Below are 18,823 nucleotides of genomic sequence, written 5' to 3' on the forward strand. Positions count from 1 at the left end.
GAATTGCTGCTATCATCAATACTATGATTGCTGGTATGTTGTTGATTTCATATTTTGTGTTGTGAGGAGTACTAGGTATATACCTATGGTAGTAGCTGTCTGTCTACCCATCTACTACCTGCCTGCCTGCTCATGGAAAGCATGCTTCAATGAACAAAGTACATTTCCTACGAAGAGAAAAAAAAACTAGAGCTGTGGGGCTGCGGGCAAAGCAAAGTACCCAAGTACCTCAAGTTAACGACCTAATAGGTTTAAACACCTCGACCCCATGCTCTGCTACTACTCTAGATTGTACAAATCCGCCATGACATATTGGCTATTAGAACACCGAACGAACATAAGAGCAAATCCTATCATCCATCATCCATCATCCATCATTCATCCCACCACCACCACCACCACCACCACCACTTCCACAACCAAGTTCCAACCTCCTACCTACCTATCTAATAACATCGATCTCCTCCTCTCCTCTCCAATCTCTTCCTCAATCTTCTCGCTCGTTCACGTTTACGTTTCCGTTCACGAAAACACTAGTTAGAAATAATCCACCAGAATAAGATCTCACATCCATCTCCCCAGTTACCACACAGACTTATATTTACACCCATACACCATACACCCACCCATACATACCTACTTACACCACCCGCACTTATACCTCACCTCAACCCTCAATAACCCCTCCAAAAAGAAGCACACAAATATTCCCCTCCACTTTGCACCACAACATCGTTCTAATAATTTCTTCGCGAATGGACAATTTTTAACTTATATACCTGGTCAAATATGACCAGAAAAGATGGTTCATATCGTAATAGCTCTGCTACGAGCTCGAGCACTGGAAGTTGGAAATCTACTGATACGATAAAAGGCCCGGGCTACTTCCAGGGTTCATCAATGAAGAGAGGAGCTCCAATGCAGGTGAAGACGGATAGATCAAGGTAAGCAGAAAAATTGATAGTTTATAGAAAAAAAGAAATCATTGTTTATTTATTCATGTTATTTTCTTTCTTTTTCGGGGTCTATGATAGTTGTCTCACATGGGTACTTTACATTCCAAATCCCCTTCATTAGCCCTGGAACAAAGCTTTGAACCTGTTCCATAACTAACGGCTTCGTGCATTTGACCTGGCAGTAGGGTAGAAATTGATGCTCAAGTTTCGCCGACGTCTGCCGGACCTCGAAATACAATATCTCCATCTTCATCTATTTCTCCTAATGTATCCCCACGGGAGCAAAGAATGGCCGACTTCGGCAATTATCGACGTGATCTCGCAGTCCTCGAAACCTCTGGTGGGCGCATTCCTCAAATTCATCATAATCCACCAACAGCGATAGCTTCTTCAAATCAAATTGCCCCTTGGATGTCTAATGGCGGCAGCGCAACCGGTTCACCAAATGGCTTCACTAGTTTCTATAATGATTCTAGCGATGCATTGTCGCAAGCTTCACAGTTGTCGCCGGTTGCAAGGCCTGGGACTGCAGTAACGGGAAATACAAATGCGAGCGATTCACCTGCAGATGCATTGTTTGGCGACGGCGACGAGAGAAGACCATCTGTTGCGAGCATAACGACAGCAAGCAGCACTGGATCAAAAGGCAGTGTCAGTAGAGCGGTAGGTGGACTTCACAAAAAGTTAACAAGTTTCTTTGGCGAGGACCCTACAAGTTCCGACACGAGCCTTCCATCGCAGCAAGGAAAGGAGGCACGATCGCATTCATTTGCGCGGAGTCATCGAGACAGAAATCATTCATCTGCCACAGACCACGGACATTATAGAGATGCATCCCCAGCAGGTGGATCCCGACCTAGAACACCCGTACCATCTAGCGAAGTAGTTCCATTTTTATATCAGAATTCCCAGGTCAGTAAATTCGATCTTCACTAGTAATCTTCAATTCATGCCTTTCACTTCACGACACGATTCCTTCTTCTCTCGATGCTTCTGAGATGAAATCATACGCTTCGTCAATTCGCTCTTATTTCTCTACAGACTCTCAATCCGTTCCTGAGAATGATATGGCAATAACGACCCTTTTTCAATGCATTGAAGTGTTTAACATGCACATGAAGCTAACGAGGATATATAGGACATATCTCTGTATGGAGAAGCTCCTGTGCGAGAGAACCTTTCCGGCCCCGATAGGGAACGCTACATAAACGATAGTTCGGATAAGCCACCCAAAACCTCATCGTCTTCTAAATCTCATCATCTTCCTGGGCATCATCTACGTAATCGAAGCAATGATGACACTAGATCCTTGCGACCGACTGTAAGTAGAGAGGAATCTGCATTCGGTAATCGCTTCAAGGACCGGAATAATCCCATGGGCACAGCTTCGGCCAACGCTTCCAATCCTAACCTTCAACGACCGAAGAGCCCAACACCGAGCGGCATGAGTACATGGAGTCAACCAACCAAGAACGGCAATGGCGACGCTCCATCTTCACCCAGAGACAACAATAATAGTACGAAAAGGAGTCTTCTAAATCTGACCGGTAGATTCAAGAGGCACAAGGACAAAGACCACACACCGTCTCGCTTGAAAGAAACACCAGCACCTAGTCGGGCACCGATGAATGGAACCTCGCGGCAAGATGCAGGTAGGATATATGAATCGCCGGATCTCGCAAAATATAGCCAAGATGGAAGCATCACTGGATCAGAGCTCAACCTTACAACCCAGTATATGAATGGCAGTGCTCGCCCACCGGCTGGACGACAAGGCACCTTTCCCAAGCTACCGTTTCGAAAAGGTCGGGGGCGCGCAGAGGATACAGACCAAACATACGATACATCAGATCGTGGTGGGGATAATATTCACCACCTTGATACCAATTTATCGAATATGGAAGGCATCTTAACAAAGCCGCCACCTCTAACTCCACTCGACAACAACATTTTTAATGGAAATGGACACGAGGATGAGGGTACGGCAGATGCTGAAAGTGCAGGCGGCCTAGGGTGGAATGCGCCAGACAGCTGGGCTGTCAAGAAAGTCGATGATGAAAATATGTCGCGACTTCCAGAGATTGACGAAGCAGGTATTCCTCAAAAGGCAGACGAAAAAGCGAGCCCTTATTGCATAAGAATATTCAAAGTAGACGGAACTTTCGCCACATTGTCGACTGCGCTTAATACTACTGTTACGGAACTGGTGGCTCAGCTCAACAAAAAGACTTACCAAGCTGACAATCTGGAGAACTATCAAATTGTAATGAGGAAACATGATTTGCAAAGAATCCTTGCTCCTGGAGAACGGCCGCTCGTTATACAAAGACGACTTTTAGAACAAGCGGGATATGAGCCTGGAGATCGAATCGAAGATGTAGGAAGGGAGGATAACAGTTACCTCTGTAGATTCTCTTTCCTCCCGGCTAGGCAAGGAGGTTATGCGTCAGTTTCCAACGACAATGGGCTTGCCCCCAAAAGTCAGAAATACAGCCATGTCGACTTGTCAGGAAGGAACCTCATTACTATTCCGATCGCATTGTATTCTAAGACTTCAGAAATGATATCGCTCGATCTATCGCGAAACTTGTCACTGGATGTGCCCAAAGACTTTATTTCGTCGTGTGTCAACCTAAGAGACATCAAATTTCGCAGCAACGAAGCGTGGAAGCTTCCAGTCAGTCTTACTCGAGGCAGTCGAGTAACAATGCTTGATCTCACAAACAATCGAATCGAAAATTTGGATCACGCTGAGCTCTCGAGACTGCAAGGACTTGTTAGTTTAAAGTTCGCTAACAACCGACTGAAAAGCCTGCCTTCGTACTTTGGCATTTACAGATCGATGAGGACTTTGAATCTCTCATCGAATTTCTTAGAAGAATTCCCAGAATTTCTTTGTAATATGGTGAGCTTGACTGATATGGATATGAGTTTCAACGGAATATCGGAACTCCCAATCGAGATCGGCAAACTTACAGCTCTGGAACGATTCGTTTTCACAAACAATCGTCTGAAAGGTTCACTTCCCACAAGTTTTGGAAAACTTGTGAACCTTAAAGAAGTCGATATTCGATACAACTTGCTTTCGAGCATCGATATCGTTGCAACCCTTCCCAAAGTTGAACAAATTTCCGCCGATCACAATTCAGTCTCCGTCTGCGAATGTGAATTCACTAATATCAGAATCCTTCGATTGAATTCGAATCCTGTAACAAAATTCGAAATCAAAAACTCCGTTCCCACCCTAACAACACTCAATCTCTCGAACGCAAAGCTGGCACAAATCCCCGATGCTGCTTTCGACAAGATGCCAAATCTTAATAAGCTCGTACTAGACATAAATCACTTTGTGTCTTTACCGGCACAGATTGGCAAATTGCGCAAATTGGAGTATTTCAGTATTGCCCGAAATTCGTTGAGTAGTCTTCCAGCGGAGCTTGGGTGCCTGACAGAACTTCGATACCTTGATATAAGACAAAACAATCTCAAGAAACTTCCCATGGAGATATGGTGGGCAAACAAGTTAGAATTCCTCAATGTTTCTTCCAACGTTTTGGAGAACTTTCCAAAACCAGGTTCAAGACCTCCTCAACCACCTGGCGACGTTGGTTCTGCCAACAATAATCTTAACCCGAATTCGCAAAACTCAAGCTTCGAAGAGCTCGGACCTTTGGACTTTGGACATAGAAGGCCAAGTCAGGCGTCTAGTGGGCTTCTCAGCGTAGGTAGCTCACCAGTTCCTGATGCCAGGAAAGGATCAGTCGTATCAGTTTACGGTAAAGGAGGACGCAAGACTTCAGTAGTGTCAAGAAGTACTTCTGCAAGTACAATTAATCACCCACCACCGGTAAACATACGTAAGGATTCAGGATTGTCCGCAAAACTTGTTAATACATTCGCCGGATCACTGAGAAATCTTCACCTGGCTGATAATGGGCTTGACGATGATGTTTTCGATGAGCTCACTCTTCTCAGCGAACTGCGGGTTCTAAACCTTTCTTACAACGATCTCAATGATATACCATCGAGATCCATCAAGAGCTGGCCGCAATTGGTTGAGCTTTACCTATCTGGAAACGAGCTCACTTCACTCCCTTCAGATGATTTTGAAGAATTCAGTCTCCTGCAAGTCTTGCACATCAACGGCAACAAATTCCAAACCCTACCTGCAGAACTTGGAAAGGCGCATCGCTTGACCGTTTTAGATTGTGGTAGTAATTCGTTGAAGTACAATGTCTCAAATTGGCCCTACGATTGGAACTGGAATTGGAACACGAACTTGAAATATCTTAATCTTTCCGGAAATAAACGTCTAGAGATTAAGCCCTCGCTGCCGGGAAGTGCGGGTGCTCGTGATGGGCGTGATCTTACGGATTTCAGCGCATTGCAATCTCTGCGAATATTGGGCCTTATGGATGTAACTTTAACTATCCCATCTATTCCCGATCAGACCGAAGACCGAAGAGTTCGTACTTCAGGCTCTCTTGCAGGACAGCTGGCTTATGGAATGGCAGACAGTCTGGGTAACGATTCGCACTTATCTATCATCGATATGGTTGTGCCTCGCTTTAATTCTACTGAGACAGAAACCCTTTTGGGAATGTTTGATGGTGCGATATCGTCGAATAGAGGTTCGAGAATTGCAAAATACCTCCATGAAAATTTCGGTCACATTTTTAGCGATGAATTGAAAAGACTGAACGCTCTCAATAATGAGACCCCCAAAGACGCGCTTAGACGGGCTTTCTTGTCACTCAACAAAGACTTAGCTACCGCTGCAGCTCAGAGTAACGAAGAGAGGGCAGTGCTTTCGCAAAGGGGATCCACTACACCCGCAGTTCTCGCACAAGACGATCTTACCTCTGGTGGTGTAGCTACTATCATGTTCTTGCAACAATCCGAGCTTTACGTCGCCAATGTTGGAGATGCTCAAGCCATGCTCATTCATGAAAAGGACGGTCATCGAATTCTAACCCGAAAGCATGACCCTGCCGAGCCAAACGAAAGACAACGCATCCGAGATGCAGGTGGGTGGGTCTCCAAGCAAGGAAAGTTGAACGATGTTCTCGAGGTCTCCCGTGCATTCGGCTATGTCCATCTACTGCCAGCCGTTCAAGCTGCACCTCATGTGACGCATGTCACTATCAAAGAGCAGGACGAGATGGTGCTAATTGCTTCAAGAGAGCTGTGGGAGTATTTATCCCCTGAACTTGTGGTTGATATCGCCCGGTATGAAAAGCATGACCTCATGAGAGCTGCACAAAGACTTCGAGATCTTGCCATCGCCTTTGGCGCTTCTGGAAAGATTATGGTCATGATGATGGGTGTCAGTGATCTAAAGAAGCGTGCTCAAATTCGACCGCACCGGGTTCAAAGTCTATCTTTTAACCCAAATATGATGATGGACGAGGGCTATGTTCCTTCAAAGAGACCTAAGAAGAAGATCAATGATATCGAAGATTCATCGCTCCGAAGACTAAAACAAGAAGTTCAAGCGCCTGTGGGCGACATTGGTATTGTCTTCACAGATATCAAGAGCTCTACCGCACTTTGGGAAACATATCCCAACGCCATGCGATCTGCAATCAGACTCCATAATGAGGTCATGCGCCGCCAATTGCGCATCATTGGTGGTTACGAGGTCAAGACAGAAGGAGATGCTTTCATGGTATCATTCCCTACCGCGACATCTGCTCTCCTTTGGTGTTTCGCTGTCCAAGCAGCATTACTTGAAGTTAATTGGCCTGCCGAAGTTATAACGAGTCACATGGGGCATGAAGTTTATGACAGCAATCAAAATCTGATTTTCAAGGGTCTGAGCGTCAGGATGGGCGCTCATTGGGGTCGACCAGTGTGCGAGAATGATCCAGTAACGAGACGTATGGACTATTTCGGTCCTATGGTCAATCGAGCAGCTCGTATTTCTGCCGTTGCCGATGGTGGTCAAATCACTGTATCAGCTGATTTTATCTCTGAGATTCAACGATGCCTAGAGACATACAGTGAAAGCGACCGCTCTGGGTCTACCGGCTCAGAAGATGCTTTCGACAGCGATCTTATCAGTCAATCAATTCGTCGTGAGCTCCGCTCCCTAAGCAGTCAAGGGTTTGAGGTCAAAGACATGGGAGAAAGAAAGCTCAAAGGATTAGAAAATCCCGAGTACATCTACCTCATGTATCCACATTCACTTGCTGGCCGAATTCACTCCCAAAGATCCCTGGAAGGGGAGGCGGCCGTCATTACGGAGGAGCCTGCCACTCTTGCTCCTGATTCGGAATTGACCATTGATCCGGCCCATGTTTGGGATATCTGGAAGCTCAGTCTAAGATTAGAGATGTTGTGCTCAACTCTGGAGGAACCTCGTGGAGAACCCTTGCAACCTCCTGAAACAGCAATGCTTGAGAAGATGAAAAACAGAGGCGGAGAGGTGACTGATCGCTTCTTGCTAAACTTCTTAACTCATCAAGTCTCAAGGATCGAGGTAATTTTCCCAACAATTTGCTGTTATAGTATTCCTACTAACTATCATAGACCTGCATTACTGCAATCGCTACGCGTCATTTGGCGCTTGGTCAAATAGCTATCTCCGACCTCGACCAATTACGTGCACCAATGGCAGACGTTATGGAAGGTCTTGCAGCTGACCTGCGAGAATTACAGCAATATAGAGCTAGGTACGGTCCGTTGGAACCGCCCTCGGTATACGAATCTGAGGATGACTTCGAAACCGTATAATCAAAGTCACCCAAAATCTCTTTCTTATATTGGTATAACAATCGTCTATCGAGCAATACGACTTGACAAATTTAACTCGGGTAGCACAGTGTATAGATTACCTAAACACATGTACAGCATTTTTTAACTGTTTTCTTATTCACTTTTTTAGTATACTTTTATTTGGGGACAGAACTGCGATGGTATAGTGGAATTGTTTAGTCATCTACTTTTACACGGCGACTCTCTTGACTTTTTGGGTCATTGGGCATAGGCATTAGCGGCTAGGTTTATATATGGATTTAAAAGGATAAGGTGGGATTGGAGATGGGAGTTCAGTCTATATATATTTGTTGGTCGTTTGTTGGGTCGGGCCCTTAAACGGGGCATGCGTTTTTTGTGTTTACTTATCATTATTTTGATATATACTTTTAAGCTTCGTTATTGAATTGGAATCAATCGGAAGGGAATATATTTGGATGGGTGTGGTGATATGAATGGATGGGAAGATCACGGGAAAGGAAGGAAGGGAGGAAGGATCGACGGCTTTGGGTCTGCACCGTGTGTATGAGATCATCACAAAGACTGCGTCTTAGATCTCGATTATACTAGAGGGTGGCAGAAATGAATGGAAGTGGAAGGCACGAGTTTATAGGAGAACTTGCTCCCTTGAAGGGAAAAGAAAGCAGGAAAAAGAAGGAACCGGAATAACATTATGACTTGATGACTCGGATTTCTTTGGTACGAAACTGAGGATTTATATCATCGGATTGAATTGGTGGATTGAAGGGTATATACAAATGTTAAGCGAGCAGGCGAGCGTGGCATGTTTGGACTGTTTTTGATCCGGAGATGTGTAGACTGGGCGGGGCGCGGGGCGGCGTGGTGTGGGTGAGAATGGACTGGATGGGGATAGGGGAGAAAGGCTGGGAATTGCAAGGGAGAGGAAGAGAAGATGAGAGAAATTATATGAAACACATATTTTGATTCGAGTATTGTGTTTGATCTGTTTTTGGTTTTTGATGATATGTGTGATGCTATGTGTGATATTGTGTTTAAGTGATTTGAGGTTTGAAATTTAAAATATGAATGTGTGATGGATTTCTTTGAGAAAGAATTGAATGTTTTGATAGGTAGGTAGGTAGGTAAGAAATGAAAACATTTGGCGGGGATATTGTAATTGGTAACTTTTGATTTTGGGATTGATAGTTTGGGATACTTTATGTAGGTAGGTACCTATAGATCGTTAACTGAAGGGTGGAAGGTATATAAATGGGATTCTGTTCCGGGGAAGAGAAAATCAGAGAGTTGATTAGTAGGTGGATAGGTGGATGGGTAGGTATAGTAAGTCAAGTAAGTAACTTGAGACGAGAAGTCTTGAGGGATTATTGTTGTCTTCGCCAGGATTGTGCGGGTCTGACGAATCTGGAATCTTGTCACATCACCTCCCGGTGAGCTGATCCTATGTCTGGTAGGATCGATGAGTACTGCGTATACCCATACAATTACACATATTCATTTCGATATTTCAGAACACTACGTCTCTCCACTCATGAAATTTAAATTTTACATATTCATTCATTTGGTCATTAAAAAAACATAAAAGAGTACATGGGTATACATTAAACCCAACCCGGGCTCCTAGGACTCATTAACATGCCCTCATTTATACTCCTCGCGCTACTCAACCGCGAGTTCTGCTCGTGCGGCGGACTCAGATGTTCTCCATCATCCCTACTCTCGTAACTCTGTGCATTTTCTAGCCCGCGCTCCGCATCCCCCGTTCCCGCTTCACTCCTGGTTGCCTGTCTGCTGACCAGTTCCGTGCCGTCTTCCTCTTCGATTTCTTTGTCGAATCCCATGCCCCTATGGCTTGAACTCACATCGAATGTTTTCTTCATTGTGATGCCCTGGTTCGTCGCGTACGAGCCGCGTCTCCCGTTTATGAAGGAGTTTTTTGAAGCGAGTTTGGGAACGCTGGAGCGTCGGCGGCTGGGATCGTAGCCGAGCGATTTGGAGTGGTTGGAAGAATTGTGCGTGGTGTCTGCGATGCGGGGGAAGATGCGGACGAGGAGGAGTCGGATGGCGGGCATGCTGGAACAGATGATTCCGGTGCAGATCTCGATTGTGCACCAATAGCCTAGTTGGACGTAGTCCCCTTGGTGGATGGATTAGCTTTGAAGTTTGAGACAGGGGAAGCAGGGAGGATTACATGTTGGATTTTGGGTATTTGCAAAGACGATGAGGGATTGCAAACGAAGGATACTGACGACCGTCACACTAGACATAGTTAGCATGATGCTACACGATATCAATGAGTAAAGAGTTTATACTTACATAATACCAATACTCAACATAGCAGCTACACCAATCTTCTTTTTCCAATGCAAATTGAGATCGTAAAGTTGTGTCAAGGGAAGTATCAACATCCAGATATCCATTACAATACTGATACCCGCACTTGAAAATGCCAGTGCATTGATATTCAGACACTTTCCAGAATGTTCACCATCCCATCTTTTCCAGTAGAAACTGATTGGACGGCATTGTAAGGCGGCTAGTAAGTCGATTATGATGAATATTAGGAGGTTCGCGATGATTGTACCCCAGATTGTCCAACGTATCTTGCGGTCGGGGAAGAGACGAAGGAAGAAGAAAAGGATCGAGATTTTGATGAAGTTGACTTGGGCAAAATACAGGATTTCGGCTGCGTAAAACCACTGCAATTGGTCAGTTTCAAATCGTAAAGTGTGTTCTAGTCGTAGCACTACTCACACGAATCATGTCACTGATGTTGTTGAAAGGTAATGTCCAGATATCTTTTCCCAGTCCGTTGCCGGTAACTATTTCTCAATAAGTATTTGTGATGATATGTCTTGGTCTCGGGAAAACTCACGGCCTCGAACGTTGATAATAGCTTGTGGCAAACCAACAATCTATTATGGAATCAGCTATGCTTCTATCATAGTCAATCATGCCAAACTAACCATAACAAAAGTTGCAACATAGTCATCCCACCAGAGTCGAGTATCAGAGGTGAATCTTGAAGCAATCCTCAAAAGGTATGCTATCCAGGAAGCAACGACAAATGAGTTGGATATCCAGTTATATAAATCCCTCTTATCCCTGACTGGTGCATTGCAGGCGACGGACGTAACATTTTTGGTACCTAGAAGTCATCAGAAATAGAATTGTTATAGCAACTGGTTGTAACTTACTAAGTGCTTCTTTGATAGTGCATTCCTCCATTACACAAATGTTAACTTCTGTGTTTAGAGGAACATTCGTACAAATACATTGTTGATCGGTAGGAGAGCAAGTCGAGTTTGCAAGAGCCGTGGTAAGACAAGTGAGCTAACGTGATGTCAGTTCATGTTAGAAGTTTCAAGAATATCCATAACATACAGCACATGAAGGAAGAGCTTCAATAACGTCAGTTATTGACAATGATGCGGCAACGATGTTGACTGGCAGCACAGCGCACAGTAAGGATAACCAAGCAAAGACTCTCATGTTGACTTCGGATATCGTCGATGAACAACGTTCATGAACCGGGATAGGTTTTACATATAGCAATTTCTTTTCACCATATGTTGTCAAACTTGCATCTTCTCCATTGTCTAGAGTGTCGATCAATGTAGGAAGAGAAAGCTCGAGAGATTGATAATCGGGATAATCTTTGTTGACAAGAGTAAGTTGAGTGTCAGTCAAGAGTACATTTTGCTGATGCCGAACCACTATACAAGACACTAGCAGTGGATAGTGGGAAAGGCCCTCGATATGAGAAGACTGTGCATTGCAGTTCATCCCGCTAAACTTAAAATTTGGGGTGCATCTTGTCGCAGGGCACGGTTTCACTAGCTTGATATGGTATCAATGAACCACAGGGGGGCGATTATTTTAGTCTCCGACACGAAACATATTACAATGAACCTCAACAGCTCTGAGGGGACTTCACAATCCTGGAACATTTCGGCAGATTGTGGCATGCACTGCAGTCCTCGATGCAGTGTAGTTCTGATCCTGACGGAATATTGACCTACAAGCTCGACTGGGTAGTTGTGGTCCACTGAGAAAATTTGGCAAGTGGGGATATGCTGGCGTGCTTGAGCAAATTTCCTTCCGCTCGGGACCTTTCGAAAACCAATAGAAAACCTTATCTCCCGCAAGACGGGCTGACGGGCGAACAATATGCCATTCTTCCGGAAGGATGCCGCATAAGGCATGAGCTTGCTATACTCGAGTAGTCTAGCTTGTATCCATAGCGAGTTCGCGTACGAGACTAATATCAATTAAGTGTGGGGAATGAGTGGCGTCGATTCTACCAAGTAGATACCGAAGGGTTGTATATCATCATCACTCGTGGAGTTATATCGGAAAATCATGCTAGCGTAGAAAACGAATCAATGAAAGATGTCTTCGGGAGTTAACATCGAGCTAAAAGCTGCAATATTTGAGGATGAAGCCTGAAAATAACAATGATGATGATGGCTGGCCTTAGTGTCTAATCGGTCCATATAGCCGATTACTAATTTACGATACGCAGATACTTGTACCGCAAACTTCTTCCGGTACTCTATTTGTTTCGAGTCAGATGTAATCCGTGCTAAGTAATATATGAGATAAAGTGACTCGCTAGGAGTTTTAGACAGAAAAGGGTGTGACTGCGTGGCTGCATGCAGTATGGAAGCCACATAATAGAAATCTGGTGTAATCTTACGAACGTTGCATCAATTTTGACTTTATCCAACAGTCTACCTAGTACCTACCGACATCAGTTTTCTTTTGCGTGGTGGTGTTGTGAAGTTTAAACGTCGATAACGTTGTAAAGATCGAAACCGCTGTCGATCAAGAAAACTCAAAATTAACTTCCGAAAAGTTACCACTATCGGTTAGACGAGAGGTTGTTTGTCGCCCTGAATCGTACAACGCTGATAGCACAAGTTGGTGCATATCGTCGTGCGAAATCGGAATTAGACACGAATTCTACTCCGTCTACGATAGGTCTATTGGATGTCGATATCGAAATGGCTGTCGTTAATTTTCAGGAACAAGGGACAGAAACGAAAAACGCGGGACGGGGAGATTTCATGAGAGAAATCAGGGGAGTGGGGGGAAGGGAGAGGGGGATGTTCACACCCTCACAGCCTAACAATACCAAGTGGATCATGGATCCAGTCTCGCAGTACGAAAGTATCCGTAATAAGGAGGTTTTTGAGTGTTTCCGAACTTCGATCATCTGGGGAGTCCTGGTCAAAATAGTAAGCAGAATGTATCCAACAAATTATAGAGTAATCATCTAAAGCTTTCTACTCGTCAACAATTGTTGTTCCCTTCCGTTCCTTGCAGAGCCAGATTTCTTCTAATTTCCAATTTCCCGTTTGACAGCAAACCGCTCGCTGCAAATTTCCACAACCAACTGAACCGACGATTGAATTAGATTGAACTGAATTGAATATGGATGAAAACCCGAAAACGCCGGAAGATGTGTGTACCTTAAGCTTTTGCCACATTGTTCAGTCATAATTGACATGTGCCGCTACTCACGTGTAAAATGCCACGGTTCTTTAGCTCGCTCGCTCGCTCACATACATGTCTTACCTTACTCGAATGTCAATACTGGCATCGGACAATTGATACTATTCCCAGATTTATCATAGAGAATTTCGGTGATATCTTAAAGATCATCACTCTCCCCTGTTGGATCGCCATTGATCTTCGTCACAATGCCGGCAGATATACCATCATTCCACGTGCCTCACACCGCACGTAAAGTTGGCAAAAGCAATAATTCGACCCCGCATATTCTCATGAAAGTCTAGATAATTAGACGCACGTTCTCAACTATCACAATTACAACATATTGATCTCGGATGCTTCCGAATATCTGATCCGCTTGAACAAATCTAGTTCTCATTTCATTGACTCCAGCATAAGTCAGATCTTCAATGATATTCAATGATATTCCACATTTTCTAAATGAATATTGAGACTGGTCAACTCTCATAGCCCTGCGATGTCATCATCATGTCTGAATAAGGGTATCGAGAGATGAAAGCGTCATTACAATTTGAACACATGATAACTATCTGCCGGACATCAAGTGAGCCGATAGATATCGAGTCAGTGCTTCAATATCCACATGCATATACAGAACAGTTGCCAAAGAAAACCGCCACTGTTGCTTGTGCTTCCTTCTCAAAACCCTCGGACCGAACCAGACCCAAGGAAAAAGTCGATCTACTCTAACAACACACATGTTAAAGTACTTCGCTCTGCCCTGCAACTTGAATATATGGTCTGCGAAGGTGGTCAAGGCATGCGAAACTATCAAAACACACACGTTGACATCACAACACATGTTGTTGGAATGCTCCGGCAGATATTGCCTCGGCTTAACGGTATATCACAAACGACGCCCGAGCACACGTTAAACACTTGTTCCGTGCTCATTGAAGGTTTTGGCGCCTCCAGAGCGTCAGAAAGGAAGCTTGATATTTGTCATTTGAAGATACTGATGGAGACATCAAATCAATCAATTCGAATCTGGACCAAAATCTTCCCCGGATTGTGGCATGAATCTCCAAGGTATGGATTGTCTAGTACCCATGCCATAGCTTCAACCGCCACAAAGATAAGTAGTATGGGAGCTACCGAATTACTGGGGATTCGTGCTAGTTTTTCATGCGTTCTCATCGGGGGGTTGAGGCAGGAATGGTCCTTCCGTTTATCAGTGCTTACGACCTCGACCACGACGGTCGTCATCGGTTCATACCGCGCTATCACTTTGCTTTTTTGGACTTTACAACCAAGATAGCACAGAAAAAGTGTTCATAATATTGACGATGTTGATGCTGATGGTATTACGAGTGTAGTCGAAGTACAAAGAAATCAAAGATGATGATGGTAAGCTCAACAACCAAACTGAGAGCCATAAGGTTTGTCACTCGACAATCCTAACTGCAACAATGGTAATTGATAGAGTCAATGATCATTTGCAATACTAACATTCCCAGATTGCAATATCTACCAGTTTTTCAAACATCCAACTTCACACATTCACAATGCAGCCGCATCCTACCCACCACATTCACTCATTCGCCCAATCCATTTACCTACCTAGGTACCCATATTATCCATATTCACCACCTCTCGCTAAACACACAAACATATACTCAAACAATACATCTTCCACCACAACATCTCACCAACTGGCAGAGTGGTCTACCCCACTCGCTCAAGTCAGTTCGCCCAGTGAAGCAAGAATATACCATCCGATCCCGCATCGATCTCGGGTGTGGGCGCGTGTGGGATGTTGCTACTAATCCAAAAAACCGGCGCCGCCGGTTTTCCCCTATAGCGCGAGAAGTCGCGCTCAGTAGGTTTTGCATTTTTGGAGGTCGAGGAGGAGGTGGTGGGATTAGTGGGGCAGGCGCGCGTTGTACGGTAGAGAAAGGATGGAGATGGGGAAGCGAGAGAGTGAGGAGAGGTTTCTATTTTTTGGGGGGGGGGGCGGAGGGTGCGAGGGGGGGTTATGATATTGAATTCTGAATTGTCGCATTATAAAATAGGTAGGTAGGTAGGTAGGTACTAGGTAGGTATCTCATTCCACATTTTTAACGACATATGATAGATACCTACCTATATTTTGTCGAAATTTTCACTATTATTTGCGCCTCAGACATCATAACGTCTCTACACAAAGTAAGTTGGCAAATGGAGGGTGAGTGAGTGAGTGGGTGTGTATATGCGAAATCAACATCACTTCACTTGACTTCACATCACATCACACCAACAAAAATGAACATACTCCAGCTCATCTCATCCTATCCCATCCTATCCCGTCCCATCAATTCATCTTCCCCCCGTCTCCGAAAAAAACTCTCACCATTCTAAATCAGAACAGGATATTAATCAATCAATCTCTCTAAATGGGATGGATACCTAGGTAGGTATTTGAATGCACATACATACATAAATAACTACATAAACAAATACATACGCACCCATACATAATAAATACACACTTAAATCCCATTCCCTCCCATTCCCCTCCCATTCCCTTCTATCCATTCCCTCACTCACTCACACGCTTGCTCAAAGCAATCCATCAATCCATCAATCCATCAATCAATCGACAAATAATCCTCAACCAACCAACCAGAAAACCAACGAACAATAGTATCCATACAAATAAAACTATATCCGCCTCATCTCCAAGATCGATATGAATAACATTCCCAGACTCAACTTCTTCAAGATTCTAGGCACAGATACCCGCCCGTTAATCCCACCACCTCATCACATCATACAATCATCACGCTCACCAGTCCTTACAATCCCAAATCCCCAAATCAAAAAGAACATCTGGATATCATATCAATATTGAAGAACGAAATGTAAACAAATTTGTTTGTTTTTCTGAATTGAATGAAAAGCAAGTCTCCTAATAAATACTCTCCCACCTCAAGCATAAACACCCTTCGAACCTGGTTCGTCCCACCTCGGCGTAATTGTGTTTTCCAATTCCTCTCTATCATCTCTCTCTCTCCCCGGCGTACTCCAACCCCCTCTCCCACTTTTCCTCCTCCTAACACTACCATCCACATCCTCCAACGCGCCGATCCACTCCCAGACTCTTGAGATCTCACCATTTTGACTCTCCCTTTGCATAGATCTAATATTCGAATTCATCTCCACTACTTTCTTAACTTTTGTCCAGATTTGTTCTCGTTTCTTCAAACTATGTTCGTCGCGGAGAACATCATCTCTTAATTGCCCTATACTGATCCAACCGTCCTTGAATCCATCTGGATCGGATGCGTGAAGGGATGCTTGAGTAGCGAGACGTTGAAGAGTAAGTGAGACCAAAGCAGGAATTGCGGCTTTCGTAGCTGTATGACTGCGAATCGATGAACGGGCGTAGAGGAAGAGGATAAAGGCTAGAACTAGAGATCCAATTTCGAGATAATATCTTGCCAATGTGTGTCTGAAGGATCGCTTGACGGCGCAGACGAGGGGGAGACGGGCGAGTGAGGTACTTGCGAGGGTGTTTGATCTACAACGGGGACGTTTAACCTGATTAGTGAACTGAGTTGTCAGAAGATATTGTAGTAAAAGGAAGAATACATATGCAAACAGTGACAATGATTAAAAGGAAAGGAATTCAAAACTTACCCTTCAGCACCAACGACTATTTCATCTCTCCCTTTGATCTCTCCGATGGCACCAAGCCATAATTCCTCAAACTCAGCTTCTCCCATGCCCTTTCTCCTCTTTTGGCTAACTTCTTTCTTTAAATGTTCGGCATCTATCTCAACAGTCGGTTCGGGTGCACCAGACTCATCTGTCAAATCACCGCATTCCCATTTTGCTCTTCTCTCTCTCAATTCCTCAACAGCTCGGTCCGCGACAGCTTTGACACGCCTTTGCTTTTCTCCATCAGGCTCACAAGTTGGTGGAAGCGGTAAGAATCCACCCAATGAGAGAGGATGATGCTTGAGGATAAAATCTTGGTCGCACTGAACTTCATAGTTGGCATTACAATAAGCATGCTGTGGACACCAATCGCACTGCGGTTCGGCGAGCACTTGTACCCAATCCGGAAGGTCTGGTCTGACGGGTATTATCGAATGTGCTTCTCTACCTACTCCACAGAAGCCTACGGCGATTTTTTCTTGCCTGTACCAAGTAGCATAGCCACCAAGCAATGTAAGAAGAATCATCCAAATAGGCCCACTCATGCTGACGCCGTTTGATGCTTTTCGTCGGGGTTGAATTGTAGTGCGCCCTCTCTGTTGCTCACGCTCGAGTTCGAATTGTGCCTCTGGAGTAAAATCCTCACTAATCTCAACTCCATTCTCATCATAATCCTTCAGGCCATCGAGGCTACTAACAGGAATTTCGAAAGTGGAAGAGGTCGGTGGGCGTATTCCAACATTAGCCTGTGGGGTCACCGTGCGTCTTCTCGAAATCGAACTCCTTCGTTTTTCCATTTCCTTCATAGCACTCCCGCCCATGCTCTTTCTCTTACTGTCATGAGTTGATATGGGAATTCTAGGTGGCGAGCCCCTTTGAAAGGGATTGTCGTGGGTGAAATTGCTTTCTCTCCGCGAGTCTTTCTTTTGTACCACTCCATCTAGATTGTCCCTTGCCCCGACCATCGGCGTTTGAACTGTTGTGCTTTTTCTTGATTTTCTCACAGTCTGCGGGATATCGTCATCGTCTGAAAGAGTCTCCTCCTCCTGCCTGGGATGTTTGACGCTTGGTTTTGGTGTCTTTTTCACAGGACTACTAGCTCTAGGCATTCTCTTTACTGGGCTGATAGACCTAGTTGATCTCCTGGTATTCCTGTAGGCTGGTTCATCATCGCTAATATCCACCGATGCTCTAACTTTTGCAGGAGATTGTCTCACAACTCGTGTCCGCGGTGGTGGCAGGATAACATCACTTTCACGTGGGCTTTCTATTGTACTTTCCTGAGTACTGCTGCTCTCTTGTGACGATTCCGCATCGACGATTCCTCGACTCGTCCTCTTCGCACGCGCTCTTTCGCTCAATATCTTTCGTGCCTGTGGTCTTAAATCCTCGTTGAAGATTTCGACGAGTTGCGCTTTCTTCGCATTGGATGGATAATCGATATTATGTGTGACTAGAATAGAGCGGATTCGAGCCATTGTAAGGGCAGTTGGCTCAAAGCCGTCCTGCAGGTAATCGAGTTCATCCGACATGATGTTTGCTTATTTTCTGTAGTGTGTGCTGATGAGTTATGAGAATGCAAAGTAACAATCCAGCTAGGGGGCGAACAAAACTGGATATTGGGGAGGAAATAAAAATGAATAAAGGGTCGCGAAATCTCAAACTCCTCTTGACATGAGGCTAAAGAAGATACTTTGAGATAGGTGACTTAGTATATTGATATGCTTGGCATGTGGTATGCGATGACAATGACGTAAAATCGTGTAACCAATTCTATGTATCAATCCACCTCGTAGTAATTGGAGGTATCCAGAAATATCTTCTGATGATTTGGCGCAAGCTTACGAACGAGACCAGATCAAAGATGAAGTTGATGAGGGGGAAGGATAAGTGAGGGTAGCTGGATAATGCTCTGTCACGTACTGTGGGCTTCCGTGTGGTTCTTGAGTTTGCAA

At 44.6% G+C, this 18,823-nt stretch overlaps 3 protein-coding genes across 3 annotated transcripts; 1 reads left to right on the forward strand and 2 right to left on the reverse strand.

The window, feature by feature from the left end:
- Positions 1 to 789: 789 nt before the first annotated feature.
- On the forward strand, positions 790 to 7,691 carry EAE98_007910 (uncharacterized protein; the record flags this gene model as incomplete). Its single annotated transcript, XM_038955533.1, has 4 exons — positions 790 to 944; positions 1,139 to 1,868; positions 2,095 to 7,437; positions 7,488 to 7,691. The coding sequence occupies 4 exons, from the start codon at positions 790 to 792 to the stop codon at positions 7,689 to 7,691; spliced, it is 6,432 nt and encodes a 2,143-aa protein (XP_038808262.1).
- Positions 7,692 to 9,292: 1,601 nt separating this feature from the next.
- EAE98_007911 (uncharacterized protein) lies at positions 9,293 to 11,183 on the reverse strand (the record flags this gene model as incomplete). Its single annotated transcript, XM_038955534.1, has 8 exons — positions 9,293 to 9,828; positions 9,883 to 9,950; positions 10,008 to 10,390; positions 10,446 to 10,513; positions 10,567 to 10,606; positions 10,658 to 10,839; positions 10,889 to 11,024; positions 11,076 to 11,183. 8 exons carry the CDS (start codon positions 11,181 to 11,183, stop codon positions 9,293 to 9,295), a joined length of 1,521 nt encoding a protein of 506 aa, XP_038808263.1.
- A 4,953-nt stretch (positions 11,184 to 16,136) lies between these two features.
- EAE98_007912 (uncharacterized protein) lies at positions 16,137 to 18,400 on the reverse strand (the record flags this gene model as incomplete). The annotated part of the gene is made up of 2 exons (XM_038955535.1): positions 16,137 to 16,728; positions 16,848 to 18,400. 2 exons carry the CDS (start codon positions 18,398 to 18,400, stop codon positions 16,137 to 16,139), a joined length of 2,145 nt encoding a protein of 714 aa, XP_038808264.1.
- Between the last annotated feature and the right edge of the window lie 423 nt (positions 18,401 to 18,823).

The sequence above is a fragment of the Botrytis deweyae genome (genome assembly GCF_014898535.1).
Source record: "Botrytis deweyae strain B1 chromosome Unknown BDEW_019, whole genome shotgun sequence".
Lineage (NCBI taxonomy): Eukaryota > Fungi > Ascomycota > Leotiomycetes > Helotiales > Sclerotiniaceae > Botrytis > Botrytis deweyae.